This window comes from Lemur catta, chromosome 15 (genome assembly GCF_020740605.2).
Source record: "Lemur catta isolate mLemCat1 chromosome 15, mLemCat1.pri, whole genome shotgun sequence".
Classification (NCBI taxonomy): Eukaryota; Metazoa; Chordata; class Mammalia; order Primates; family Lemuridae; genus Lemur; species Lemur catta.
Genome location: NC_059142.1, coordinates 23,488,987 through 23,512,744, shown reverse-complemented (window position 1 = coordinate 23,512,744; position 23,758 = coordinate 23,488,987). Strand labels below are relative to the sequence as shown.

The 23,758-nt window shown below is 48.2% G+C and overlaps 1 protein-coding gene across 8 annotated transcripts; it reads right to left on the bottom strand.

Moving 5' to 3' along the window:
• On the bottom strand, nt 1-22,483 carry LIG3 (DNA ligase 3). Of its 8 annotated transcripts, none has more exons than XM_045525476.1 (21): nt 22,395-22,472; nt 21,254-21,383; nt 19,734-20,287; nt 17,746-17,889; nt 13,752-13,949; nt 12,929-13,080; nt 12,082-12,248; nt 11,884-11,961; nt 11,240-11,408; nt 9,494-9,649; nt 7,477-7,608; nt 7,096-7,175; nt 5,919-6,006; nt 5,461-5,538; nt 5,059-5,182; nt 4,326-4,468; nt 3,914-3,988; nt 3,338-3,484; nt 2,633-2,840; nt 2,103-2,230; nt 1-974 (listed from the first exon to the last, which is right to left on the bottom strand). In XM_045525476.1, the coding sequence occupies exons 3-21, from the start codon at nt 20,281-20,283 to the stop codon at nt 741-743; spliced, it is 3,051 nt and encodes a 1,016-aa protein (XP_045381432.1). In that variant the 5' UTR covers nt 20,284-20,287; nt 21,254-21,383; nt 22,395-22,472; the 3' UTR covers nt 1-740. The 8 variants fall into 8 exon arrangements, with proteins under 8 accessions (XP_045381432.1, XP_045381439.1, XP_045381438.1 ...); XM_045525483.1 differs by having other exon boundaries at nt 2,109-2,230; XM_045525482.1 differs by having other exon boundaries at nt 3,338-3,481.
• Between the last annotated feature and the right edge of the window lie 1,275 nt (nt 22,484-23,758).

Sequence of the window (23,758 nt, the reverse complement as noted above, 5' to 3'; positions counted from 1 at the left end):
TTTGTTCTGAAGTGTGGGCTTTTATTCTTAAAGAGCAGTCTTGTTTCCAGATTTTGGGAAGGCAGATCTTCCTGAAGCCCTCTATCCCCCCAGAGGGGCAGCCCAAATAACCTCCCTTTTCTTCAGAAAGGCCACAACTTCCTACCTGATCCTAGTCCCCTCCCGTCAAACTGGGGACCCTCACCCTGTAATGGGAGAACACAAGAATCGTCATAAAAGTTCATTTTGTTTTCTTTCAAATGAGGGTTTGCTCCTGGCAAAAAGGGCCAGGGGTGAATATAAGTTGTACTAAATATAAGAAGGATTGCTGAGGGCTGTCTTTTAAATACAACTTTTAAAAAGGGCAGGCAGGGAGGGAAGACTTTGTGGACAGAGCTTCAACAGCCCAGCCTTTATTGCTTAATCACTGTGGAAATTATAGGGGTTTAGGTGGGGAAAGGACAGAGATACCTGTAAGATACTTTAAACAAAAACTAAACCTTCTTTTCAAAGAAAACAAAAATATGACAAAGCCAGCACCCAGATCTGAAGGATCTATTTAAACTAGCAAGAGAAACTGACTTCACTTGTGGTACCCACCGCAGCTAATTCCTGGTCCAGAAGACACCACGGAGGATTGGCGGGTTTAAGAAGCAAGCCCATTCCCTGTCCTGTTCCTCTGTCTGCCTGCCTTCAGCCTGAGCCCCGTCCAGCAGTGTGGTGAGGGAGAGTGTGGCCCAAGGAGAGGGAGGGCAGCGATCCTAGCAGGGAGCTACCAGCCTCCGTTTCCGGATACATGCCCAAATCCACTCCGGGGAGACCTGCTGGGCCTCGGGGTTCTTGTCTCTGCTACCCAGCACATGGGTGGCTGAGGCCATGTCAAATTCCTGCACCAGGTCCCCATCAAATGCCACAAAGTAGCGTCTGAGACGGCTGAAATCCGGTGTGGAGGGCGGCAAGTAGAGCCGCACCCCAGTGAAGATGTCCAACAGCACCTGCAAACGCAGAGGGGTCAGGGTGGGGTCGGGCCTACACTGGGTGCAGATGGGTCTTCACCCAGATGAGCACAGGACAGAGCAGGGGGCAGCCCTGAGTTAGAGACACAAGTAGACAGGGTTTGCTGGAGAAAAGGCACACGCATAAAATACCCCCACCCTCCAGTCACAAATTAACCAGGACTGACACTGCCCTCCATCCCTGCCTAGGGGAAAAGGAGAGAAGGGATGGGCCTTGACATCTGGGACATGGAGATGGGAAGGTACATGTCTCCAAGAGCCATCCAGTGGCTGGTGGTCAGGCAGGGCTGGCTCTCAGACCCCAAGATCAAATGGTCCACTCTGCACAGCTCACCAGACCAAGGGGCCAGGAGTCCTGCTCATTACTGTGGACAGGTTCAAGGGCTTCGGGGAGGGAAGAGGGAGATGGGAAAGGGAGAGGTTTCTATCGGTCTGCTGGGGACTGAAACTTCTGTGTTTCCTTGGGTGGAGGTGGGGAGATAGGGGCACAATGGCATGGTGTGGTGATCCTATGTTTATTTCCCTATCTGCACTTTGGGCCATCAGCTCCCCCAGAGTTGAGCCAGTACTAAACCTAGTTCTCGGCCTCAGTAGGTGCTCAGTAGATGTTGCCAAACCCACGGCTGACAAGCGAGTGTGGAAGGGAAAAGGCTGCTCAGGTGGGAGGAGAGTCATCAAGCCAGTGCCCTCTCCCCGTCTCCTTGCTGGCTGACCTGCTCCCGCCCTGACCACAAACTCACACAGCTGCACTCCCACACCCAGACTGGGCTTTCTCCCTTTAATGTCAACTGTAACTTGGGCCCGGCAGCTGGGTGGGTCCCTGCGGCCTCTCCTGGCTAGGCGGGCTGCTCTATCTCCTGCCTGCTGGCACAGCTCTCCTTCCTCTCTGCTCGCTGGCTGGCCGCCTCTGCAAGGCAACAAGAGGGCACGCGTGGAGCAGCAGCACTGCTGGCCTTGCGCATGACAGAGAAGCAGCTGTAGGCAGGGAGGGCGTTTAGCCAGTGTTCCCCAAAACACCTTTGCTCATCTTTCAAAGTTCATGTGCAGAGGGTTGGGAACACAAAGCCCTGGGCCGAACTGGCCTGTCTGGCGTGTTGCTCTTCTTACCCTCACCTTTGTTTGACACGGGGTCTCGTCAGCAGCTTTCCGCTTTTGCCCCACTTTCACTGGAGACGACTTCGTGGTCAGCTTCTCTCCCACTTTCACGGGGGAAGGCTTTGCAGTCGGCATGTTGCCTGCAGGACAGAGTTCGGGATCAGAACTAAGAGGGTAGGAATTGCCGATAATGGTCCCTGAAGTCAGGGGCAGTAAAGGGAAGGTCCAGGGCCTTCCTCTGCCCTGAGCACGGGTGAGGGGGAGGGAAGAGCTGTCAGCTAAGCCCTGAGATCAAAAGTGGCTTATCCCCTGGTCAGACTGGCTCTCCCAGAGCCCTGCTTTATTCAGAGCAGATACGGGGTGCCCAGCAGAACAGCTTCTGGCCCACGGCTGGACACACACCAGGAATTCAGTCAATGTTAGCTGCAGTGGACACAGATAATGTGATCTCAGAGCTGGAATGTGAGACGGGGTCCCTGCCCTTCCGTCTCGACCCCTCACACCACCCTCTTTGTCACCCCACCCCTCTTCACTTATCTTACCGCCTTTGCTGCTGGGGTTACTCAGCTTCCCTTCTGCTTTCCTGGCACTAGCAAAGGGCTTGCTGGGGGAGGCTCCGGGGGCCTTGTGGGGCACAGCAGACCCTGAGGTGCCCTTGTTCTCTCCATTGCTGCTCCCTGTAGTGGAGCTCCCCTCATCTCCAGCCACTACAGTGAAGTCTGCCTTCTCCTTGGACAGCTGGTACAGTTCCTGAGGAGGGAAGGAGAGCCCTGGGTGGCATCATTCCCTTCCTAGACACTGGCCTCTGAGGCAGTGTGTGTGGCTGGGAACAAAGGTGAGAAAGACAAACAGCAGGGGAAAAGCGAGGGCTTCCTTGGTACTATTCCAAAGTATGGCCCCGTTACCTGAGTAATCAGGGTACAAATCCCTGTTCCATGTACCCACAGGTACTGTGGCCTGGGGCAGCCCCTCACAAGGAGGCGGTCAGAGCGAGCCCTCACTCTCCAGACCAAAGGCCGCTCAGCGAGGCCTGACAAACACCAGGCTCTCTACCTGGGGGCGGCAGGAGTAAGAGGCCTGCTGCTGCTGCCCGGCTCGGCAGTTTGCTCTCCTGTCCAGCTGCGCTCCTTGCCGTCTCAGTGGAATGGGGGAAAGACGACAGAGGACACGTGGACAGTCCAGATGCCCAAGGTTCCAAGGCCAGGGGAGCAGGGTGGAGAACACACACACAGCCTAAGAACTGGTACCTTGAGTTGGGGGAGGTTAGTGGCAGATTTCCAGTCCTTATCGTCACGGATCCGGGTGCAGCGAGGGAATCGGATGGAGATGCCATCAGCAGTGTGAGCCTCAGATTTGGAGAATTCAGCGCCTGTGATTTCCCACACGGCAGCCTTCTGTCAGGAGTAAATCAGGCAGACCATCCCTGTTAAGAAGAAAGCATCTCCCACCAAGCTAGGAGCCATACGAATAGTTAAAACTACAAAAGCTCTGGCTGTCAGCTGGGAGACTTGGGTTCTAATCCCACTGCTGCTGCTGATGCTAGGTGACCTCAGGGAAGTCCCGTCTCCTCTCTGTACCTCCTTCTGTCAATACAAGAACAGACTGGGCCAAGCTGCTTCTAGAACAGACCCTCTGTGCCGAGGGGATGGGTATTCTCTTCTTATAGTGTTGGCTGGTCGTCCCTGTGCCTGTCACTTGGCTGAAAAATCCAGATCCCCATTGCTGGGTGGACTTTCACTGAGAATGAGATGGTTTCTCTGTGGCACGGGAGAACCTGCAAGCTAATTCTGCGGCTGAAGGACCCCAAGCCACTGGGTTGATACCTTTGGGTCTGGCACAATGAAGTCAGGATAGTAGATCTTGTTGATCTTCAGCCAGCTGGGTATTTTGCTGGGATCCTGGAGGAGAAAAAGGTGCTGCTCTGGGTGTTCCTAAGCTGGAACAAGGCCTAAGTCCCTATTCTTGCTAAAGAGACTGAGATGTGACTCAGCTAAAAAGGCCGACCTTCATCCCATGTGATCCTCCCTGCCCAGAGGGAGTGTGGCCTAGAGGCCACGCAGGCCATCTTCCACAAGGTAGGCACTCAGAGACCTTCAGGCCTAATCCTGCTCCCATGGCCAAATAGCAACCCTTTCTGGGTAGACAGATAAACGATACCTGCAGTCCCCAAAGCGTAGCCTGTCTCAGTAACGACGGCCAGTCCAGAGGCCGGGGCCGGCCAGGTCCCTTCCTTACCTTGCTGATCTTCACCATGTCCAGTTCCTTCTGCAGGCGGGCAAGTGTGGCATCATCATGGCCTCCTGAACACTTGGTGACTGTGCACCACTTCTGGCTGCTAGGGTCATAGCAGCCCATGAGGAAGATGGACATCATGCCACCTGGGAGGGGAGTGTGGGTTGAGCGTGGGTTGGAGGGAGCCACCTCCGCCAGCCCCAAGGGCCCAGGGAGAGGGAGCCCGGTGGAGACGAAAGGGCCTGGGCCTTGGCGTCCGAGTGCCAGAGTTCATTGCTGAGGTCTACCTCTTACTGGCTGGGTAACACAATCTTAACCTTTACGAGCCCCAATTTCCTCTCCAGAAAATTAGGGATAATCACACCCAACTTGTCGAGCTCTGGGGAATCTACCCCGCACATAGTAGATGCCTAAAAGTATTAGTTCCTCAGACACCAGCTTGCTCCAGTCAGGAAAGATTTTCCCTGAGGAGGAAGCTGTCAGGCCCTGAAGAAATAACTGGAGCTTCTTTCCACCAGCCCAGTACAAGGTATTCTTGCCTGACTTCTCCCTGCTGTGTGCAGCTCTCGTATGTCCCCACCTGAGGCGTCTCAGGCCAGCCTGCAGCCCCAGATCCCAGGACTTCAGAAGTCATGACGGCCATGCTGGCAGACCAAGCCAGTAAAAAGGTCAGCCTGTATCTCCAGCGGTACCTTCCAAAAGAAGTACCATCCCAGGGGCCGGAGACTACCCTGACCTTTGTTCCCTTGCCCATAGAAGGCCCCGAGGACCACCAGGTCAGCTGTGTCAGCCATGGCCCCCTCGTTCAAATAGTCTTTCTTCACTTTCAGCCAGTGCCGCTTCCCAGGCTCATATGTACCCTGAAGGGAGGCAAAAGAGAGACCACAGACCAGAATGAAAACTCTATGAGGATGGCATTTACCCTTCACTGCTGCACACTAGGTCTGCAACAGTGCCCAGCACGCTCTGGGGAGCAGCCCCCAGGCACCATAGGATGCATATAAATGTCCTCCAGATCCAGAACAGACCTGTCCAAACCCTGGAAAGGCCCCCCTCAGCACCCGTCCCCAGGCACTTTGGACTGTCACCATCTCCTGGCCAGGGCTGGAAAGGAGAAAACAGGGTGTAGCCACCTTACCTTCACATCCTTCAGCACCAGCCCTTCCAACCCCTCCCGGATCACCCGGTTTATCATGTCGGCCAGGTCTGAAGCTTTCTGAGGGACGAGAGGAGAGATGGTGGAGAGTGTGAGAGAACAGAGAGTGGCATGCGAGTGAGGTGGGGCCTGTTCCTTTCTGCACACTAGTCAAGTGCCCAGAGCGAACATCCTAACTTGAACGCAAGGGACAAAGGGGTATAAAGCAGGGAACCTCTCATCCCACCCGGAGAGCTGCTGTGGTGCCCACCCAGGAGGGATTTTCATGCCCTGCCCTCCTGGGTGAAGGCTGGTGAAGCACACACACAGCAGCCAAAGGCAAATACAGCAGCCCCCGTAACAGAATTAAGACTCATTCTTCCAGTCACACTTGACCCAAAGGGTTCCTTGCTCTGCCTTCAAACCACTAGAACCCTGCCTAAGGGAGGGTCTTCGTGTACCGTGACTTGCTTCATTTCTGAAAACATGATCCGGTTTGGAATTTCAACCATGTTGTCATGAAGAAACTTCCGCCGCTCACACAGAGGCCTAAGGGGAACAGGAGAGCTTAGGTTAGGCCAGGTCCTCCTACCTCTATTAGGAATTCAGAGGTAAGGGGTACAATGACAGTAACTGCTGCTTATAGAGAGGGTTTGCCACGGATTAAGGCTCTCATGTCTAATAGTTCTGCTGTTAAGGGCTACAAGGGCTCCCCTGTGTCCACATTGATGGACAGTTGTGAGCCATGGCACACAGCCAGTTCATAGCTGTAGTTCCTATTTCTACTTTATCAAGCCAAGGGAGAACTGGCCTCTAGCCCAGATTGTATAAATTCTGGTCCTACTTGAAGAATGACTCCAACTCTCAGTTTTTATCCCCTGCACCCTGCTTTACCCCAATCCCGAGGCCAGCTGGTCCCTGGGTCAGCACGCTGGGACGGATCTCAGGACCCAAACCCTAACTCCTAACCTACCAGTTCTTTCTCTCTTCTGCTTCCTTCCGCTTCCACAAGCAAGGACGTGGCTGATGCAGGAGGAACAGGTGTAGGGATACATTTCTAGGTGTGGAAAGGGCCGATACTGGTTTCTCAGGCCCAAGCACACTGGCAGTTCTCCCCAAGATGGTCCCACCTGTAGCCTCCCCTATAACCAGGAGCTTCGTGCTGTCAGTCTCTTCTGAAATCAAAACCTCTAAGCTGAAACCATCTGTCTTACGACCCCAGGAGTGTTACCAGAGAAATAAACTGAAACCCTACTGTGTTCATGGTCTCTGCTTTAGTAGAGAAACATTATTTATTTAAAAAAAAAAAAAATCTCCCCACTCTCAACCACTGTACTACCAGTTAGTAGAGAAACTTCTTTGGGGCTTTAGGTTTCCTCCGTGACTTAAGCTCTCAGAGATGAGACAGAGTCAACACACAGGGTCTTCCTTATATAAATGGGCAGATGACTGCAGCACTCGTGCTACCTCTCAGCTCCCTCCTGCACTGCCCCCGACAAGCTCCTGGGCACAAAGGCATATGTGCCCGCCTGTTACCCTCCCTTTTTTCCAACCTGAATCCCCCCCACCTCCTCATCCAGGAAATGAATATAGATTCCTGGCAGTTCCTGGGTTTAAAGATGCTAATAACCAACTCACCTGTCCATCAAGCTGACATCATTAAAGTAGACACAATCAAAAACAAATAGGCAGACATTAGCATCTTGGAAGGCAGCTTTCTGTAAGGGAAAATGAGGTATTAGGTACAAGAGGGACAAAAGTCACAGGGCATGAAAACATGATCTACTTCTGGAGGCCCTCTGAAGCACTGCATGGGAAAGTCCTATTTATTCTCTGAAGCCCCTGTGCCATAAGGGCACTCAGTAGATGGTGCTAAATGGAAACCAACTCAAAAAGGCATCAGAAGCAAAGATAAGCTCCACCCTACACGACATATTCTCTTTTCAGACTGCAGCACACATGTGCAGGCACGTGCACACAAACACATTCATTCTTGCACATATGACCCTGAGCCGGTACCTTGTGTACTCCCAGAGTCCCAAAGGGCAATGGTTTGCCTGTCTTGTTGTCAATCAGGAGCACCTCAGAGTCCAAGATCATGCTGTGGCCCCCAGGAAAAGCCTGGGGGATATAGTCCTTAAAGTGGGCCACCTAGAAGCAGAAGTGTAGCTTTGATGAGGGACAAATGGGCAGCAGGGACCAGAGCCAAGCCATGGAGGGCAAAGCCTAGGCCCCCGAAGGAACATAGACCACCACTACAGAAGCCCAGCTCATGTGCATAACACATAGCTAGGCCTTGTCGGCCAACTGGACAGGAAGAATAAAATAAGCTATGTGTTTTAGTACTTCTGTCCAGGTCAGAAGTCATGACCTGGAGGTCAGCCCATGCTGAGTCACCTTCTATGGACTGTAGAGAAGGCAGAGTTCTGGAGGAAGAAAGAAGAAACAGAGAGAGTGAACATGTGCAGGGAGGAGGTGGAGGCAGACAAGTATGGGAGGAAAAGCGGGTGGGCAGAGATTAGTGCCTGTTCAGAAGTTGGGTGGATATCAGGCAGGGGGTTGGATGGGGGGAGAACAGACGGGTGGAAAGAGGCAGAGTCCTCCCTGAGTAGAAGCTCTGAACACACAGCCATCTTCAGAGTAAAACAGGGTGCTTGGAATTGGAGTTGTCCTGGTAAGGGCATAGCCCTAATCTCTTGACAACTCCAGCCAGGGAGAGTTCCCTCTGTAGTCTGAGGGACCTGCAGCCCCTGCCAAAGTGATGCCACCTGGGCAGGGCACATAGGCCATCACTACCCAGGATGCTCGGAGGCAGGAACAGGAAATGCCTGCACATCCATCCCATTCCCCTTCAATCCCCAACCTAGCCCTTTAAGAACCAAAAGCACCGGAGAGGCAAGGGATGAGTGAACACGGGGTAACAGAGAGTAGGAAAAGGACTAATAATGGAAAGCTGTGGTCAGACTTCTTGCTGGGTCACAGGAAGTAGCCATTTAACACCAACCTCATCAAAAGCAGTTCCTTGGCAATTTTACAGTGCTCCACAGAAAAGTAAACCTGCACTAAGCTCCATGCAGAGGCCATTGCTTAGCTCTCCTCTCGAACACCTAAAACAAATGGCCTGACTGTTTTGTCTTCAGTGTTCCAGCAGGAAGGCAAAGTTGAGGTAAGCAAGTGGACCACAGAACACGGCCCCCTGACACTTGGGGCTCTGAAAAACTGAGTTGCTCTGAGAAACGGAGTCTGAGTTACGAAAGAAAAAGATAGCAAGGACAGGAATTCCATCTGCTCCCAAGCTATTGGAGCCAGATGTTCCTGCTGCGTTTCACTGCAGACACCCCAAAGGCTCACAGTATCCCTGGGAGCCGAGAAGGGCTGAGGAATGAAGTTCTCAATGCCCCTGCTGATTAGGGCAGGAATCTAGGCTCCCAGATGTCCCCTGGGATTGTGTTTACATCAGAATGCAAACTTCACGAGAGCCAGAACTTTTGTCCTTTTTTTTCACTGCCACATGGCCACTGACTACAACAGTGCTTAAGCATTTGATAAATATTTGTTGAACAAATTAATGAATGACAGCCTAACAGCCCCTTGTATATGAGCCTTAGTCTAGCTCGGGGGGAATGCTCAGGACACGGAAAGGCAAAAGACATGCAGAGCAATGCACCAAGTTCACTGTCCCTATACTACTTGTGGGCGATGGAAGTATCTCTGTCCCAGGGAGCTCTGTCCTGAATAACCTAAGTCTGGATTCTTTGGCTGTCCCTGCTGAGCAGTCCTTCATTATTAGAATTGATTCATTCATTCAGCAAATAAAAAGCAAACCCTTTGTCTCTGAAGTACTTAGGTTGAGGTTTAAAAAAAGGAAAGAAAAAAACCAAACCTTTATTGTATAGCAGAGCTGGAATGGCTATGGGATTCTGGGATTCTGGCCCTGAGATTCTGTTTTTTTTTTTTTTTTTTTTTTGTTCCTAATTTTTTCCCCCAACCCCTGGCCCTGAGATTTTTAAGAGGCAGAAAGGCAAAGGACACATACCTTGTGAGGTAGGACGGGCTTGAGACTGCGGCTGAAGTAGCTGAAGTGTTCCCCATTCTTATGCACCTGGACTCGCTCGCCGTCATACTTGATCTCAGAGAACATGCCGTTGGGACATTTCTTCATTGCGTACTCGATGGACTTGCAGGCCTCGGCCTTGGGGTGGGGAAAGCAAAGCCTGGAGACTTTCAGTGAGGGGCTGCTTAGCAGGGACAGCCAAAGAGCCTGGAACTGGGTTAGGCAGGGGCAGCACCAGGGCCCTGGGGACTGACTGTCCCCAGTGTATGGGAATGGAAAGGGCTGGACCATGTGGTATTCTGCCTATAAAATAATCACCAGAGCTGACACAGAACTTGCATTATGAGGAATATGAATGCTGTTCATTGTAGAATAAAATTCCACTGAAACTGAATTTAATTTTTTCCTCAATAATTTATGCTCTTGTGGGGCCTCTGGTTCATTATTAAATACTGATAGTTATTTCAGCACAAGAGGTATGTATAAGTTACACTGAAGAGTGCACGAGACAGTGAGGCTGGCAGGGAGAGCGATCAGGGATCCCTAGGACAGGACATCCAGCTGCAGGAGTGTTTACTCACACAGCTGTGCCAGCCACACTCAAACAATAACAGCTACCATTTTTTGGGTACTTGTTAGATCACATACATAATCTCATTACATCCTCAATGTGACGTCCTATGTGACAAATATTGTTGTTTTCATTTTATGGATGAGAAAACTGAAGGTCAGAGGGATTAAGTAGTTGTTTAAGGTTACAGAGCTAGTAAATAGAAAGTTATGTAGCTAATAAATACTAGGAATGGGATCTGAATCCTTGGCTCAACTGCAAAGCCCGTGTGGTTAACCATTAAGCTGTATGACCATGCCACTCTTCACCTGGTAGGCTGTAGAACAGACTCCAGGAAGAATTCTTATAAAAGCTAGGAAGGCCACTACCGAAGGGGACTGGGTCCCACCCCTGGGATGGAGATCTCACTATTTTGGTGCTGGCTGTCCCACAGTCCTAGCAAGAAGAGAACACTTCCCTATCCCAAACACAGAACTCTAAACCAAGGCTTTAGTATGACACACAAGACAATTTAAAAAAAAGCATGGTTCACCACTGGAAAAAGCCAAAGGATCTCACAGTAGGCATGGCAGCATATGTGGTGGGTGCTGTCATACAGGAAAACTGATGACAGAAAGAAAATCCCCTTTCTCATGAAATGAGCAGAGGCCCAAGATGATCTCTGTCAGAGTTAGTCTTCATTCCTCAAGCTTCTTCCATCTTCCCGAGTCACCCTGTCATAGGAAGCCTGGCTCTGTTACCAGTGCTCAGAGCTATTCTGCGGCAGGTCACAGAACCTCAGGGTTACTTAATACATCCACCTGTCTTCAGGTAAGATGACAGAAAAACCACTCTAGGCAGAGGCTTCAGAGTCTCTGACATCATTAACACAAAGAGACTAAAGGCCCAGAGAGGTTAAGTAACTCATCTATGATTCTATAGCTTTTTGGTGATACAGCTGCGACTAGAATTCAGGTCTTCCCACTAGATACCCTGTCTTTTCCTTGGCCTTCAGTTCCCCATTGAGAAATGCCCTCTTGTACCTCCAGTCTTCCTTCCCCAAACTTATCCAGTTAACGTGCAAGAGGTCTCAACATTCATGCCCTATCAGATCTGACCCCAAAGAATGTGACACTTGGGAGAGGTGTGGAGAGCAGGGGCAGGGCAGCGTTCCTCACCAGCATGGGCTGTACAGGCGTCATCAGCGAGGCCTGGACGCTCAGAATCCTTCTCCGGCCTGGCTCTTTCTCCACCTCCTGCTCGTTGAGAAGGACCCGCTCCACCACATCCTGCAGGTTGCGCGAGGCTTTGAAGGCTTCATAGGCATTGGGGTCAAGAGCGTCTAACCTGCCAAGGCACACAGGAGCAAGCAAACAAAACCCCTGTCTTTGACCTTGTAGCTTTGGATAGCAGCCTGTCCTCACAGAGAGAAGAAATCCCAATCTATAGGGAAGGGGTTGTGTTCTACTATCTAAAGACTTTCACAAGGGGAGGAAAAACTCTTGGAAAATTCAGCTCATTTGAGACACTGCCTACTTGGATGCTGCCTTAGTGAGGAAGGGGCTACAGTGGGTGAGAGACTCATATTCTATTTAGTGAACATACCCATACTTTCAATTATAATAACCCTATGAGAAAGGTATTGTTATCTCTACTTTACATTTGAGAAATGGAGGTGGAGATAGGCCAAGTGATAGATCAGGGTCCCATAAAAAGTAACAAGGTGGAATGAGGATTCAAATCCAGATCAGATCAGGACTTCAAAGTCCTGACACCAGCTAGGAACAAATGAAGCTCAGGCTGCCAAGGAGCTGGTACTTACACATGTTTTGCACCTGAGTTCATCTTCAGATCATGTTTGATCAACCTGATGATGCACTTCAGGTCATTGGCTGTACACCTGGGGGATGAAGCACATTCAACTTGGTCTTTGGAGACTCTGGACCCCCAAACCTTCCTTCCCAAGAGACTCCATCTCCCTAAGCCCTCCCCTTTCGGCATGGTGAGGCAGCTCCCCCACCTGGAGGCGATGTCCTGCAGGGCCTGTTGCTGCTCATCCTCCTTGGTGAGCCTGGAGAGCTGCAGGAGGAATCCATCCACTTCCTGGATGGTAAGGAGGCTCTTGGCAGCTGGGGGGAAAGACTTGCTCTGCTCAAAGAAGACTCTGATTGTCTCTGACACGTCACCCTGTCTCCAAAAACCAAAACGCCACTGCTGCAACCCCAGGGTGGCCAAGTATATCCCTCATGACCCAGGGCTAAAGATGAACCAGGAGATTTCAATCTCAGCTCCTGTCCCAACCCAACCTATCTACCTCAGTTCTTAGAGACTCTACTCCATCCACACTTCCTAGAAGTGGCATGTCTATCTACCACAGGATCTGCCCACCTGCCTTGGCTGAGAAGAGACGCAAGAACTAATCCAGCACTGGGCCAATCTGAATTCTGCTTAAGAATTTGAACAGACAAATTTATCATCATCAGATAATGGGGGTGCTTGAATGGAAACTTTCCATGGTGCCACAGCTACCGTCATGAACAATCCAAAGCTGAATGTTAAGCCCAAGTTATAGGGGAAAAGAAAAGAGTCTAGAACAAGAGCCCCAGGAGAGACAGAGGGAAGTCTTGAATCCTGACTTTTGAGAACCAGGCTTTTTGTGGTTCAGCACTGGTAGAATTTCAGTCCTCAGAAACTTATGAAACTAACAGCTAGCGCCTCACATTCAGCTCCCCCCATAATGGAAGGTTGCTCAAATGGGTTTCAGTTCCCTAAAACAGTATGTGCCCCAACCAGAAAAAAAGAGGCTACAGGTGCCTGGCTTGGCACAGCTCCACCTGGAATGTGGCCTGCCCTCCCCTTCCTCTGACCTGCTCTAGGTCCCGTGCCATATCATCTGGGTTGCAGTTAAAAATGCGACTGAAAAGCTTCACAATCTGCTTATCATTCAAGTTGTAGACACTTTTAATGACACCCGGCAGCAGCAGCTTCACCGTTAGGTACACATCACCGTGGAAACCATCTGGAGACAGAAGAAAGGAACTGAGAAATGAGGCTTAAACAAATAAATCCATGAATTCAAAAAAGCAGAGACCAAAAGAGATCTATGTATGGCTGCCTATACTGCCACAGTACCCTGTGCATGTCACTACAGTGAGAGAGGCCTACCGCAGTGATAGGTGGCTGGCTGGTGGTTTATGTGTCTACCTCACCTTTAGCCCATGGATGAACTCCTGTTGGACAAAGCTGTAACTTTCAGTTCATGTGCCCAGTGACAAGCACATTACAGATTCTCAGTGACAATTTGTTAGATAAATGAAAGAAACAGAGTTGGAAGCTTCTATTCCAAGCTGTGCACATGATTCATAAAAACCTCATCAAAAATGCAGGATAGTGAATTTTCCTACTGGTCAAATAGGACAGATTTGTCTGGCCTCTCAGAGACAGAACAAGAGCATAGGAAGAAAGATGCCAAACTGCTCTGAGCAGAACCAGCTATGTAACTGGGGAAGTCCAGCTTATGCAAATGCAAGGCCCCTTGTTCAAAATTATTAAGAATTTCAAGACAGCAATAGCAAAGCATTAAACCACACATGGGACCCCGTGCAACTGTACAGTTCACATGCTCATGAAGCCGGCCATAGCCCTGAGCTCTTTAAAAGAAAAGCTCATTCAGGATGCTCATGGCCACACCTCCTGCTGAGCCTTTCCGCAGGAAGTCCTGGATGATCTGGGTCTTTGTGTTGTAGCTAGGATTATCAGCCACCATGGCGCACAACTTCCGAAACTCCCGCAGCAGACAGTCCTTGTGCTTGGGGTCACATCTGCTTGAAGACAGACTTCTCTTACGGACAGGGCTTGAGAGGGCTTCACCAGAGTTATTGGGCTTGGCTGATGGAGAGAGAAACAACAGAGATGAATTCATTTTGCCTTCCTGGGAAGGAAGAAAGGGAAGGAAGGAAACTAATAGACATTCTGCTGGTGTTTTAGCTTCACTTAATCCCCCCAAATAGCCTTTGGGGTAGGTATCATTATACTAGTCTTAAAGGTAAAGAAGTGGCGGTCAAGCAGTTTCCCCAAAACTGACAGCTTTTAATGGTAAAGGAACAAGGGCCTTCTCACAGCCAGGGAGAGGACCAGACTGATGTTCATCTCTCCACAAAATATGTATACCACTTCACAGAAGAACAAAGGCCACAGTTGTATCATGAGTGGTCAGGAGGATCTCAGAGCAATGGTAAAGCTGACCCCAGAGAAGCTGGGATGAGAAAGGGGTAAGAAATCAATGCACATGTTAGTCAGTTTAAAATTACTTCTATCACAGATTGTCAGAGCTAGAAGAAGCCTGAAAGATTATCTAGTTCAACGTTCTTTTGTTGAGGAGGGGACTGAGGTCCAAGAAGAGCAGATGAATTCCCGGATCACCCATCTCCCTGGTGACAGAGCAGGCACAAAGATACCACCACGAAAGTCAGATCTCACCAGTGCACTGCCAATATTCACACCCCTTGCCATGCCAACCTTTCTTTTCTTATTGTCAAAAGAAAAGGTAGTCAAACAGCAGGGGTTTCCTACAGACACTTGAAAATAACTATGTACAACTAATTGGTGATTCCCTCTTACCTCCTTATGATCATTTACAAAGCCAATTTTATTTTGCAAGCTTGTGGCAGAGCCATTAGTAAGCTGGCTGCTGATGCAAGCTGCTTCTTGTCTGGGCTTTGTAAATTACGAATCCATCCTTGGCCAAATGTGGTGACTCATGTCTGTAACCTCAGCACTTTGGGAGGCTGAGGCAGTAGGATCACCTGAGGCCAGGAGTTTGAAACCAGCCTGGGCAAACACAGTAAGAACCTGTTTCTACAAAATATTGTTTAAGAAGTTAACTGGGCAGGGTGGTGTGTGCCTGTAGTCCCAGCTACTTGGGAGGCTAAGGCAGGAGGATCACTTGAGCCTAGAAGTTTGCAGCTGCAGTAAGCTATGATTGTGGCACTGCATTCCAGCCTGGGTGATAGAGTGAGACCCTGTCTCAAAAAAAAAAAAAAAAAAATTCCATCCTTATCTCTGACCTAGAGTTTAACTGTCTAACTAAGATTTTAGGGAACAAAATCTTCAAAGTGATAATGTTCAGCCAGGTTGCAAGAACTAGAACATGCTGTTTCTTTAGACTCCTCCCAAATTTCATCCCCAACATCAGAGCCCTTCCAGAAAAATGCTGTCTTTACCATCACCTGGACTCTCCTGTATTTCTATCTTTTGCCTACCATCAGAGAAAAAAAAATAAACCACAAACCTCAGAGTATTTTTTTAGGGGGGGGAGTGTAAGAGATCGGGTCTTGCTATTTTGCCCAGGCTGGTCTGGAACTCCTGGCCTCAAGTGATCCTCCTGCCTCCTTGGCCTCCCAAAGTGCTGAGATTACAGGTGTGAGCCACCACGCCTGGGCTGCCTCAGAGTTTTAAAATAATAAAAATCCTATAGAGCCGGGCACTGTTTTTGCAATGTTATCTCCTATTATCCCATGAGAACACTGTGGGGTGGATAAGGCATGGAGAAATGCAGCTTAAAAAAATAAATAAATAAAGTCAGGAGAGCAGAGACTGAAAGAGACCTATATATGGCTGCCTATGCACCCACAGTAGCCTGTGTATATCATTCTGGTAGGAGATGCCACTTCTGCTTTACAAACAAGGCCATAGAGGCTCAGAGGTGAAGACTTGCTCAGGGCTCTGAGCTGTCAAGGAATAGTGCTGGGACCAGAACCCAGGTCTTCCAACCTTGGGCCTAGGCTTCTTTCAAACACATGCAGGTTCTTTCAATCCCCAGACAACTTCCGAGTTCAAGCAGTTTGGCTTTATTTTTTTTCTTCAACTGAGTCAATGACAAGAATGTCTCCAAACAATAAAAGAGGCAATAGAGTGTAGGGTAAAAGAGCACAGGTATTGCAGTAGGACTTTAGCGCAAATACTAACCCCATAATGAACCTGAACTTCAACTTTCTCATTCATAAAAATGGGCCTCATAAAAGTACTTCCTAGCTGGGGTGGGGAACCTGCAGCCTGAAGGGCACATGTGGCTTTCCAAGTCCTTAAGTGCAGCCTTTTGACCGAATCCAAGTTTTACAGAAAAATTCCTTTCATTAAAAGGGGTACAGCAGAGAAAGATGAAACTTTTCTTGCCTCCTTTGGTGCTTAAAAAAGAACAATCTTGGCCAGGCGCAGTGGCTCACGCCTGTAATCCTAGCACTCTGGGAGGCCGAGGTGGGCGAATCGTTTGAGCTCAGAAGTTCGAGACCAGCCTGAGCAAGAGCGAAACCCCGTCTCTACTAAAAAAATAGAAATGATCTGGACAACTAAAAATATATAGAAAAAATTAGCCAGGCATGGTGGCACATGCCTGTAGTCCCAGCTACTCGGGATGTTGAGGCAGTAGGATTGCTTGAGCCCAGGAGTTTGAGGTTGCTGTGTGCTAGGCTGACACCACGGCACTCTAGCCTGGGCAACAGTGCAAGACTGTGTCAAAAAAAAAAAAAAAAGTACAATCTTGAAATCAGAAGGCCGCAGGTTCCTCACCCAAAGAACAAATGAAACTACTTATGTAAAAGCCCCTAGCCCAGTACTATCTGTTACAAAAGACCAATGAATGATCTTCATCTTTTCAATTCCCGTGTACACCCACATCCTAGCAAAGTTTTCCTGAATCCTGTCTATGAAATAGTAATTTTATATTTTACATAAAAGAAACCACTATATGCGTGTGTATATATTATAGTGAAGAAAAAAAGTTAACACTTTACTGCTTGTCTATCCTGCCAATATAAATAGCCACAATCTACCCCTATAGGAGACGGGATTCATCCTGAGGCTGTATTGCCTCCGGACAAATAGCAGCACCACTCAGATCCTTTTTTTCTACCTTCCCTGTGCTCCGTGAATATTTCAATGCTTTGAACAAATAGTTGTAAGAATTAAGAAAAGAAACCCACGCATGACATCTCCCTTCTTCCATACTTTCACTTCCAGTTCAGGCAAGTTTAGGGATGTCAGTTCTCAAAATTCTTTCATTATCAAAACACAAGGAAGTAAAGGGCAGGTTATAAAATCTCTGTCTGACCCAGAGATTTTTACTACTTATTACCAGTTCAAGGGAAGAAAGTCTTTTTTTTTTGAGACAGAGTCTTGCTCTATTTCCCAGGCTAGAGTGCGGCTGCATCTGCATTAGACTAGCTCACAGCAACCTCGAACTCCTGGGCTCAAGTGATCCTCCTGCCTCAGCCTCCCAAGTAGCTGGGACTACAGGTGTGCACCACCACACCTGGATAATTTTTCTATTTTTAGCGGAGACAGAGTCTCGCTCTTGCTCAGGCTGCTCTCGAATTCCTAACCTCAAGTGATCCTCCAACTTCGGCCTCCCAGAGTGGTAGGATTACAGGTGTGAGCCACTGTGCCCCACCAAGGGGGAGAAAGTCTTGACAAAACAAACATCTTTCTGCTGCAATACAGATTAAAGTATACAAAGAAATGCTATACAAGTGGAATGGTGAGAATTAGCCATTATCTGTCTCTGCTCAGGTAGAAGCAAGTCATTAATAAGACACTAGATTAAACAGAATTTTTACTCTTAACCAGAGCCCTAAATAGGATACCAAATAAAAGGAGCACCATAACAGCTAACATAGCCCTATCTTACCTGAAAAGCCAGAAAATTTCCGGGGATTGGTACTGGTGACAAAGGAGGCGCCTTTCACTGGAGATGTTACCTGGCCAGTGGTCGTCAACTTAGCCTGGACAACGGCCTTCTTCTTTGGTGTACCTGCTGCCTTAGAAGACAGATCTGTAGGACCCCAAAAGAAGGGAAAATATCCTTTGGTGAAATATCTCTGAGAACACTCCCAAAGAATCTTTAAACTGCTCTCAGAGCCTTATTTGGTAAGTCAATAACCTAAGGCTGGCTGGTCTTTTGACTGGTAGCAGTAGGTAATAGGGTATTAGGTGGAGGGGAGGGAAGGGTGATCTGGGGACAAAAGACCCAGTTACCATTTTTCTCTATTAGTACCTTAAATTTTCATCAACATTCTCTACCTCTTATTGCATACATAATAATCTCCAGAAGTAATAGGACTTGGGGGAAATCAAAAATCGTATTCTGAGAGATAAAACTTGGAGACCTCAGCCCCATATAATTAGTCTTGGACTTATAAATAAACAAAAAAGTAAATGAATATGAATCACAGAGCATGTCAGTTTAGCAGAGGTGGGAAGATTTCCTGCTGCTTAGTTATTTGACTTACATGACAATTTAACTCTACCTTTATTTCTCTTCCTCTGAATGATACGGGTCAAGAAGTAACAAAGGCTGAGGCCAATGGCTAAGGCTGGGCACCCTGGGGCGGGGAGCATGAGGATAGACATATGGGAAGTAGACTTTCCTCTATTAGAAGTCTTTTATCCTTTCAAGGAACGAAATGCCCATTTTTAAAGCCACTGCTTAAAGTCTTCCTACAGTGACCAGAACTATGCTTAGTTGAAGGTATGACAATTACTTTATAGACACTGAAGGTCAAAGAGGACTAACTGGATTTGAAGGTCACTGGCATAAGATTTCTAAGTATTTCTATATATGCCTATATACACAAATATGCACATGCATGCAAATATGTATGTCTCTATATATGTATGTATGTTTCTGTGTATATACACGCATATATTTTCTAGCTGTCTGCTGAAAGGGACAGATATGCCACAACAATGAGGACACACAGCATCCAAATTTTGGTCTCTAATACCATTCCCCACTAACAGGAACCTGGACTCCTCAGACAAATGGCTGGTTCCAAGGCTCGGGTAGGACATGTACAAGATAAGACTATGAGCATTTTGTTATATCTTAGAGTAAGGACGCACTTTAAAACTTTTTTTTTTAAACAAAATGAGGGTTTACAGGACACAAAGTCCAGCTTAAAGGGGCTCCTAATTGGCCAAATATGCGACAATTAAGTTCAAATTAATTAAGTACAGTAATTAACTATAAGCCACTGGGAGAAAGTAGTAATCCCTGAGTCTGTAACAGGCAATAATTGATAGATAAAAGTGGGCACTCTATTTTTCAAAAATGTCAATGTAATAAAAGAAAGACTATTCCAGATTAAAGGAGGCCAAAGAAACATGACAACTAAATACAAAACCCTATCTGATCCTAGGCTGAGATCCTATACTGCAGAAAAAAAAAACTCTTAAAGATATTATTCAATCGATTGACAAAACAGCATACAGATGGTAGACTAAAGCATTCTATCAAGGATAAATTTACTGAAGATGATAGCTGTACTATCGTCATATAATGGTCATATATCCTACTCTCAAGATATCTACACTGAAGTATTTTAAGGTAAAGGACATGATGTATGCAACTTAAATGGTTTAAACTGTGTACATGTATGTATGTGCAGAGAGAAGATACATAAACAAACATGCTAAAGCAAATAGAGTAAAATGTTAATAATAGATAAATCTGGGTAAAGAGAATATGCGTGCTCTTTGTACTATTTTTATTCCTGCAATTCTTCTGTGAGTTTGAAGTTATTTCCAAATAAAAAGTTAAAAAAAATTGACCTCTACTCTCCTTAGCCGTTTTTCTCTCAGCACTAGTAAGATGAGAAAACTGTTTCTCCACCCCACCTGCAATGTGCTGGGTTATCTGTTCCTTCTCATTATCTTCCAGCTCTTCCCAGCCTTCCAGCTCTGTGAGGTCTTCGATTTTTTTTGTGGTGGCCCGGGCCCGCTCCAGTTTCTCAAACATGCATTTAATGTGGTACCACTCTTTCATATCACCCCCGGACTCTGAGAAGGGATTGGGCACCACTTTGCCAATTCGGCAAACGCCCTTCACAATCTTTTCCTTGCATTTTTTGCAGCCAGCTGTGCCACGCTTGGCATAGTCGACACAGAACCGTTGCTCAGCCATCTCATAGGGGCCACTGCAGAGTCCCACATGCGACCCTGGCAAGAAAACAAGGCAGGTGGCACGTGGTCTTAGATGGCCTCCCAGGAATGACAGAACAGGCTTTCTTCTTTGGAGGAGGCAGCGTCCATGAAGCAGATCTGTTTCTGACCACTGGCTGAATTGTCTTATGTCAGGCCAGTGATGCTGGTCTCGGAATAGACACAGTTCTTTTCGGCTGAGTGCACGGAGAGTTTGTGGGAAAAGGATCTTAAAAACCAAAGTCATACAGCTGCATGAAAAGGTAGGAGACAAAAAGGTGAGATATAAATGAGGAGCTAGGCCTTCAATTTCCCAAAGGCCAGAGTCTCATACAGTGCATGCTGACTAATCAAATACTTCTCAAAGTATTAAAGATTCATTGTCTACAGAATGAAGAAAAGTTCCAATATAAGAAAATCCAGTTTGCAAAAGGGTGTTTAATTATCCAGTGTACACATGTATATCTATCTAGTAAATCACAATGAAGAGAATCCAAATAACATAAACGCCTTTTCAGGCCATCAGCAATACGTGATATATGCATAATAGATGATGACCTTTAAGTATTACAAGATCCCTAAGTTTCTTTTTAATCACCAAGAAAAACTGCACTGTTTATGAAGTTTTCAATGTGAAATATAATATATATGTCATCCTCAGAAATCAATTAATCCATGACATAGATTTGTGATTTAATCAGAACCACTATTTTCAGAGGCGATTAAGCAAAGCCTAGAATCAGACTGCCTGGGTTCAAAGCCTAGCTTGGCCACTTATTAGCTGTATGAGGTTACTTAACCTCTCTGTTCCTCTGTTTCCTCAATTGTAAAATGTGGCCAATAACTACTTAAATCAAGCACCTGTTCTAAACATGAAGCCCTTAGAACAAAGTTAGGCACACAGCAAGGGCTCAATAAATCTTAACTCTTATTACAATCAGCGAAGAAGTTATCTTCTAAGCAGAGACTCTCTGTGCAACTAACCTGTCCATAATTCAGCAACTTGAATCAGGGAATGCTGAAGTAATTGGATAGCAAAACTTAAAGGAACTGATGAACCAATCCAAGCGAAAACAGATTCTATCTGCATCTTCTTACATTCATATTTTCTAAAGTATCTTTATAGCTTTAATTTTAAACACAGCAGAAATTATTTCCAGTCTGCATATAGCTGTGAAATTGCTATTGCGTTAAAAGAAAAAGCAGGCTTTACTTACTGCAGTGCAACGTAGTGCAGAGGAAAGCAGGTGGACTTGGAATCAGGGATGCGAGTGCAAGTCTGGCCATACAGCTTACCCACTGTTACCTTTGAGAAAACTCCACTTCTCTGGGGCTGTTTTCCTATTTCTAAAACAGGGAGAATAATACCTTTCACGGGGTGGTTGGGAAAACCACAACAAATCCGTGAATGGGCTGGTGTGAGGGGTGGAGGGGGTAACGGGGGGCGATTCTGAACTCCCTAAAAATGTGTATGTAATGTGTATGTTTGAAAATGAACGTTTTTTTGCGACAGGAGGTCCATAACTTTCGTTACCTTCACAAAGAAACCCTTAAAGTTTAAGAACGACACAGGTGAGATACGTGAAAGTATCGCAGACCATAAGAGGAAGTCAGAACAAGTTGAGTTTCAAGGCTTTTCTTAGAAGGTCGACTTACAGAACAAACCCCAGCCCCCTCAAATAATGAAAGGGGCGGACTTGAGGAAGGCTCGGGAGGCGCCGGGCCACTAGGAGGTACAATGCGGCTTAGAGGAAACCCGTCTGCTCCCCGCCTTCCAACGGCCGCAGCCCAGGGACCCGAGAAGGAAGCCTGGAGGCCGCGCCGCAGCCGCCGTCCCCGAGAGGCGTCCCGCGGCGCGTTCGCGGAGTGGGCTGGGCTGCGGGCCGGGGTGCGGAGAGCTGGCTGCAGGCGGGGGCTGGCGGCGGTGCCGGGCCCCCGAGTCCTCGCGCTGCGCCCGGCCGGCCCCGGCGGAACCGCGAGCCCAGTCGGCGGCGCTGCGGAAGGGAGCGTTCCTCCACCGGGCCGGGGACGCGAGCAAGGTTCCCAAACGCCCACTTCAGCGCGAGAGTATGCACACCGGGCCGGGGGCCGAGAAGCCCCCGCGGGTCCCGAAGGGGGCACTGCCTGGGGAAGGGGGGGGCCCTTCCCTCCCGCGGCCCCGTGGGGCTCCCGGGGAGCCGCGAACCTCCCCCCCGGACTCCCGGGGGCCTCCACGTCACGGAGGGTGTGCCCCCGGGCTCCGCAGGCGGGCGGGGGAGGAGAGGAGGCCGCCTCCCGGGCTGCAGGTCCCGGCCCGCTTCCAACCCCGCGGGCCCCGCCGCGCCGCCCCTCACCCACCTCCCCGGCTCCGGCACTTACCGGAGGCCTCGGGTCCAGGCGCCCACAGGCCGTAGGCAGCTCACGACGGTTGGAGCTCCTGTCTCTTTAAATCCGGGTCCTTGAGCTGGGGGCAGCGCGCAGGCGCAAAAGCCAAGGCCGGAACCTCGTGACGTGGCCCCGCCCCCTGGGCCACGTGGGTTGTGGTCGGAATTGGCCCTGCGGGGCTTGGGGAGGTTCCCCGTGTGCTAGCGAGCGGGGCTCGGGGAGGGGGGACGTGGTGGCTCTGCAGACGCAGCCTGGCCCGGACTCCGAGGATCCCCTTGACTTTCTCCTACTGTTAGAGCTTGTCTAGTCCTTAAAGATAGTGGTTGAAAAAAATATCGTAATGAGCTTGGGAACGCAAACCTATTTTTTTCTGTATTCTCTCTTTTGTTCCACGAAGTGCCTAGCACATAGTATTTAGTAACTTTTATGGAATTGAAAAGAAGCACTAGGTAGTAGGTAAACAGGCAGATATCAAGTGTGAAGGAGTGGTGGGAAAGTAACCCCTTTATTGTATTTCGTTTAAAGTGCATTTTAAACCTCAAGTCCGCTCTCAGCATTTGGCTATTTTTACCGGAGTAGTGGGCTCGGGGAAAGTAAGTGACCTTGTTCAGTGTAGGGATGGCAAACAATTGGGCATGGTTAGGTAAGGAAAGAACAGGTCCCAGAGGGAATTTTGTGCTGTGTGTTGGAGAGTGTGGCCTTTATTCTGTAGGGGATAGTAATTACTGTTGAAGCTGGATAGCGGAGAGACTGAGGAAAAGCAACATATCAAAAGGCTTTTGTAGTGACCCACGTGAGAACTGAAATTCAGCTGGGGTGGAGAGGAAAGTCCATTTTTGAAAATAATTTAGATTTTAAATGATCTTCTATAAAGTGCTCATTTATCTGTCTTTAAAACAAGGATGACTTGCCTGGGCACGGTGGCTCACACGTGTAATCCTAGCACTTTGGGAGGCCTGGGCAGGAGGATCACTTGGGCCCAGGAGGTGGTAGTTACAGTGAGCTATGATCAGGCCACTGCACTCTAGCTTGGGTGACAGAGCAAGATCCTGCCTAAAAAAACAAAAAAGAAAAAACAAAACAAACAAAAAAACAAGGACAACTTGAGTGAGCAGATAGATAAATAATGGTATCATCAACTAAAGCAGAAAATGAGAGGGGAGGAGGAGGTAATGGGGGTAAAAGGATGAGTTTTATTTTGGATGTATTGTTTGGTTGACTAAGGACAACTGTGATTCCACTTTTGAAGTGCGGTAAAGCCTGTTTGTCTTTTCCTTTGCTGTATTGTGCAGCAGAATGAACAAGAGCTTTGGAATTGGAAGGTCCCTGGAGGCTTAAGTCCTAACTCTGGTAGTTGA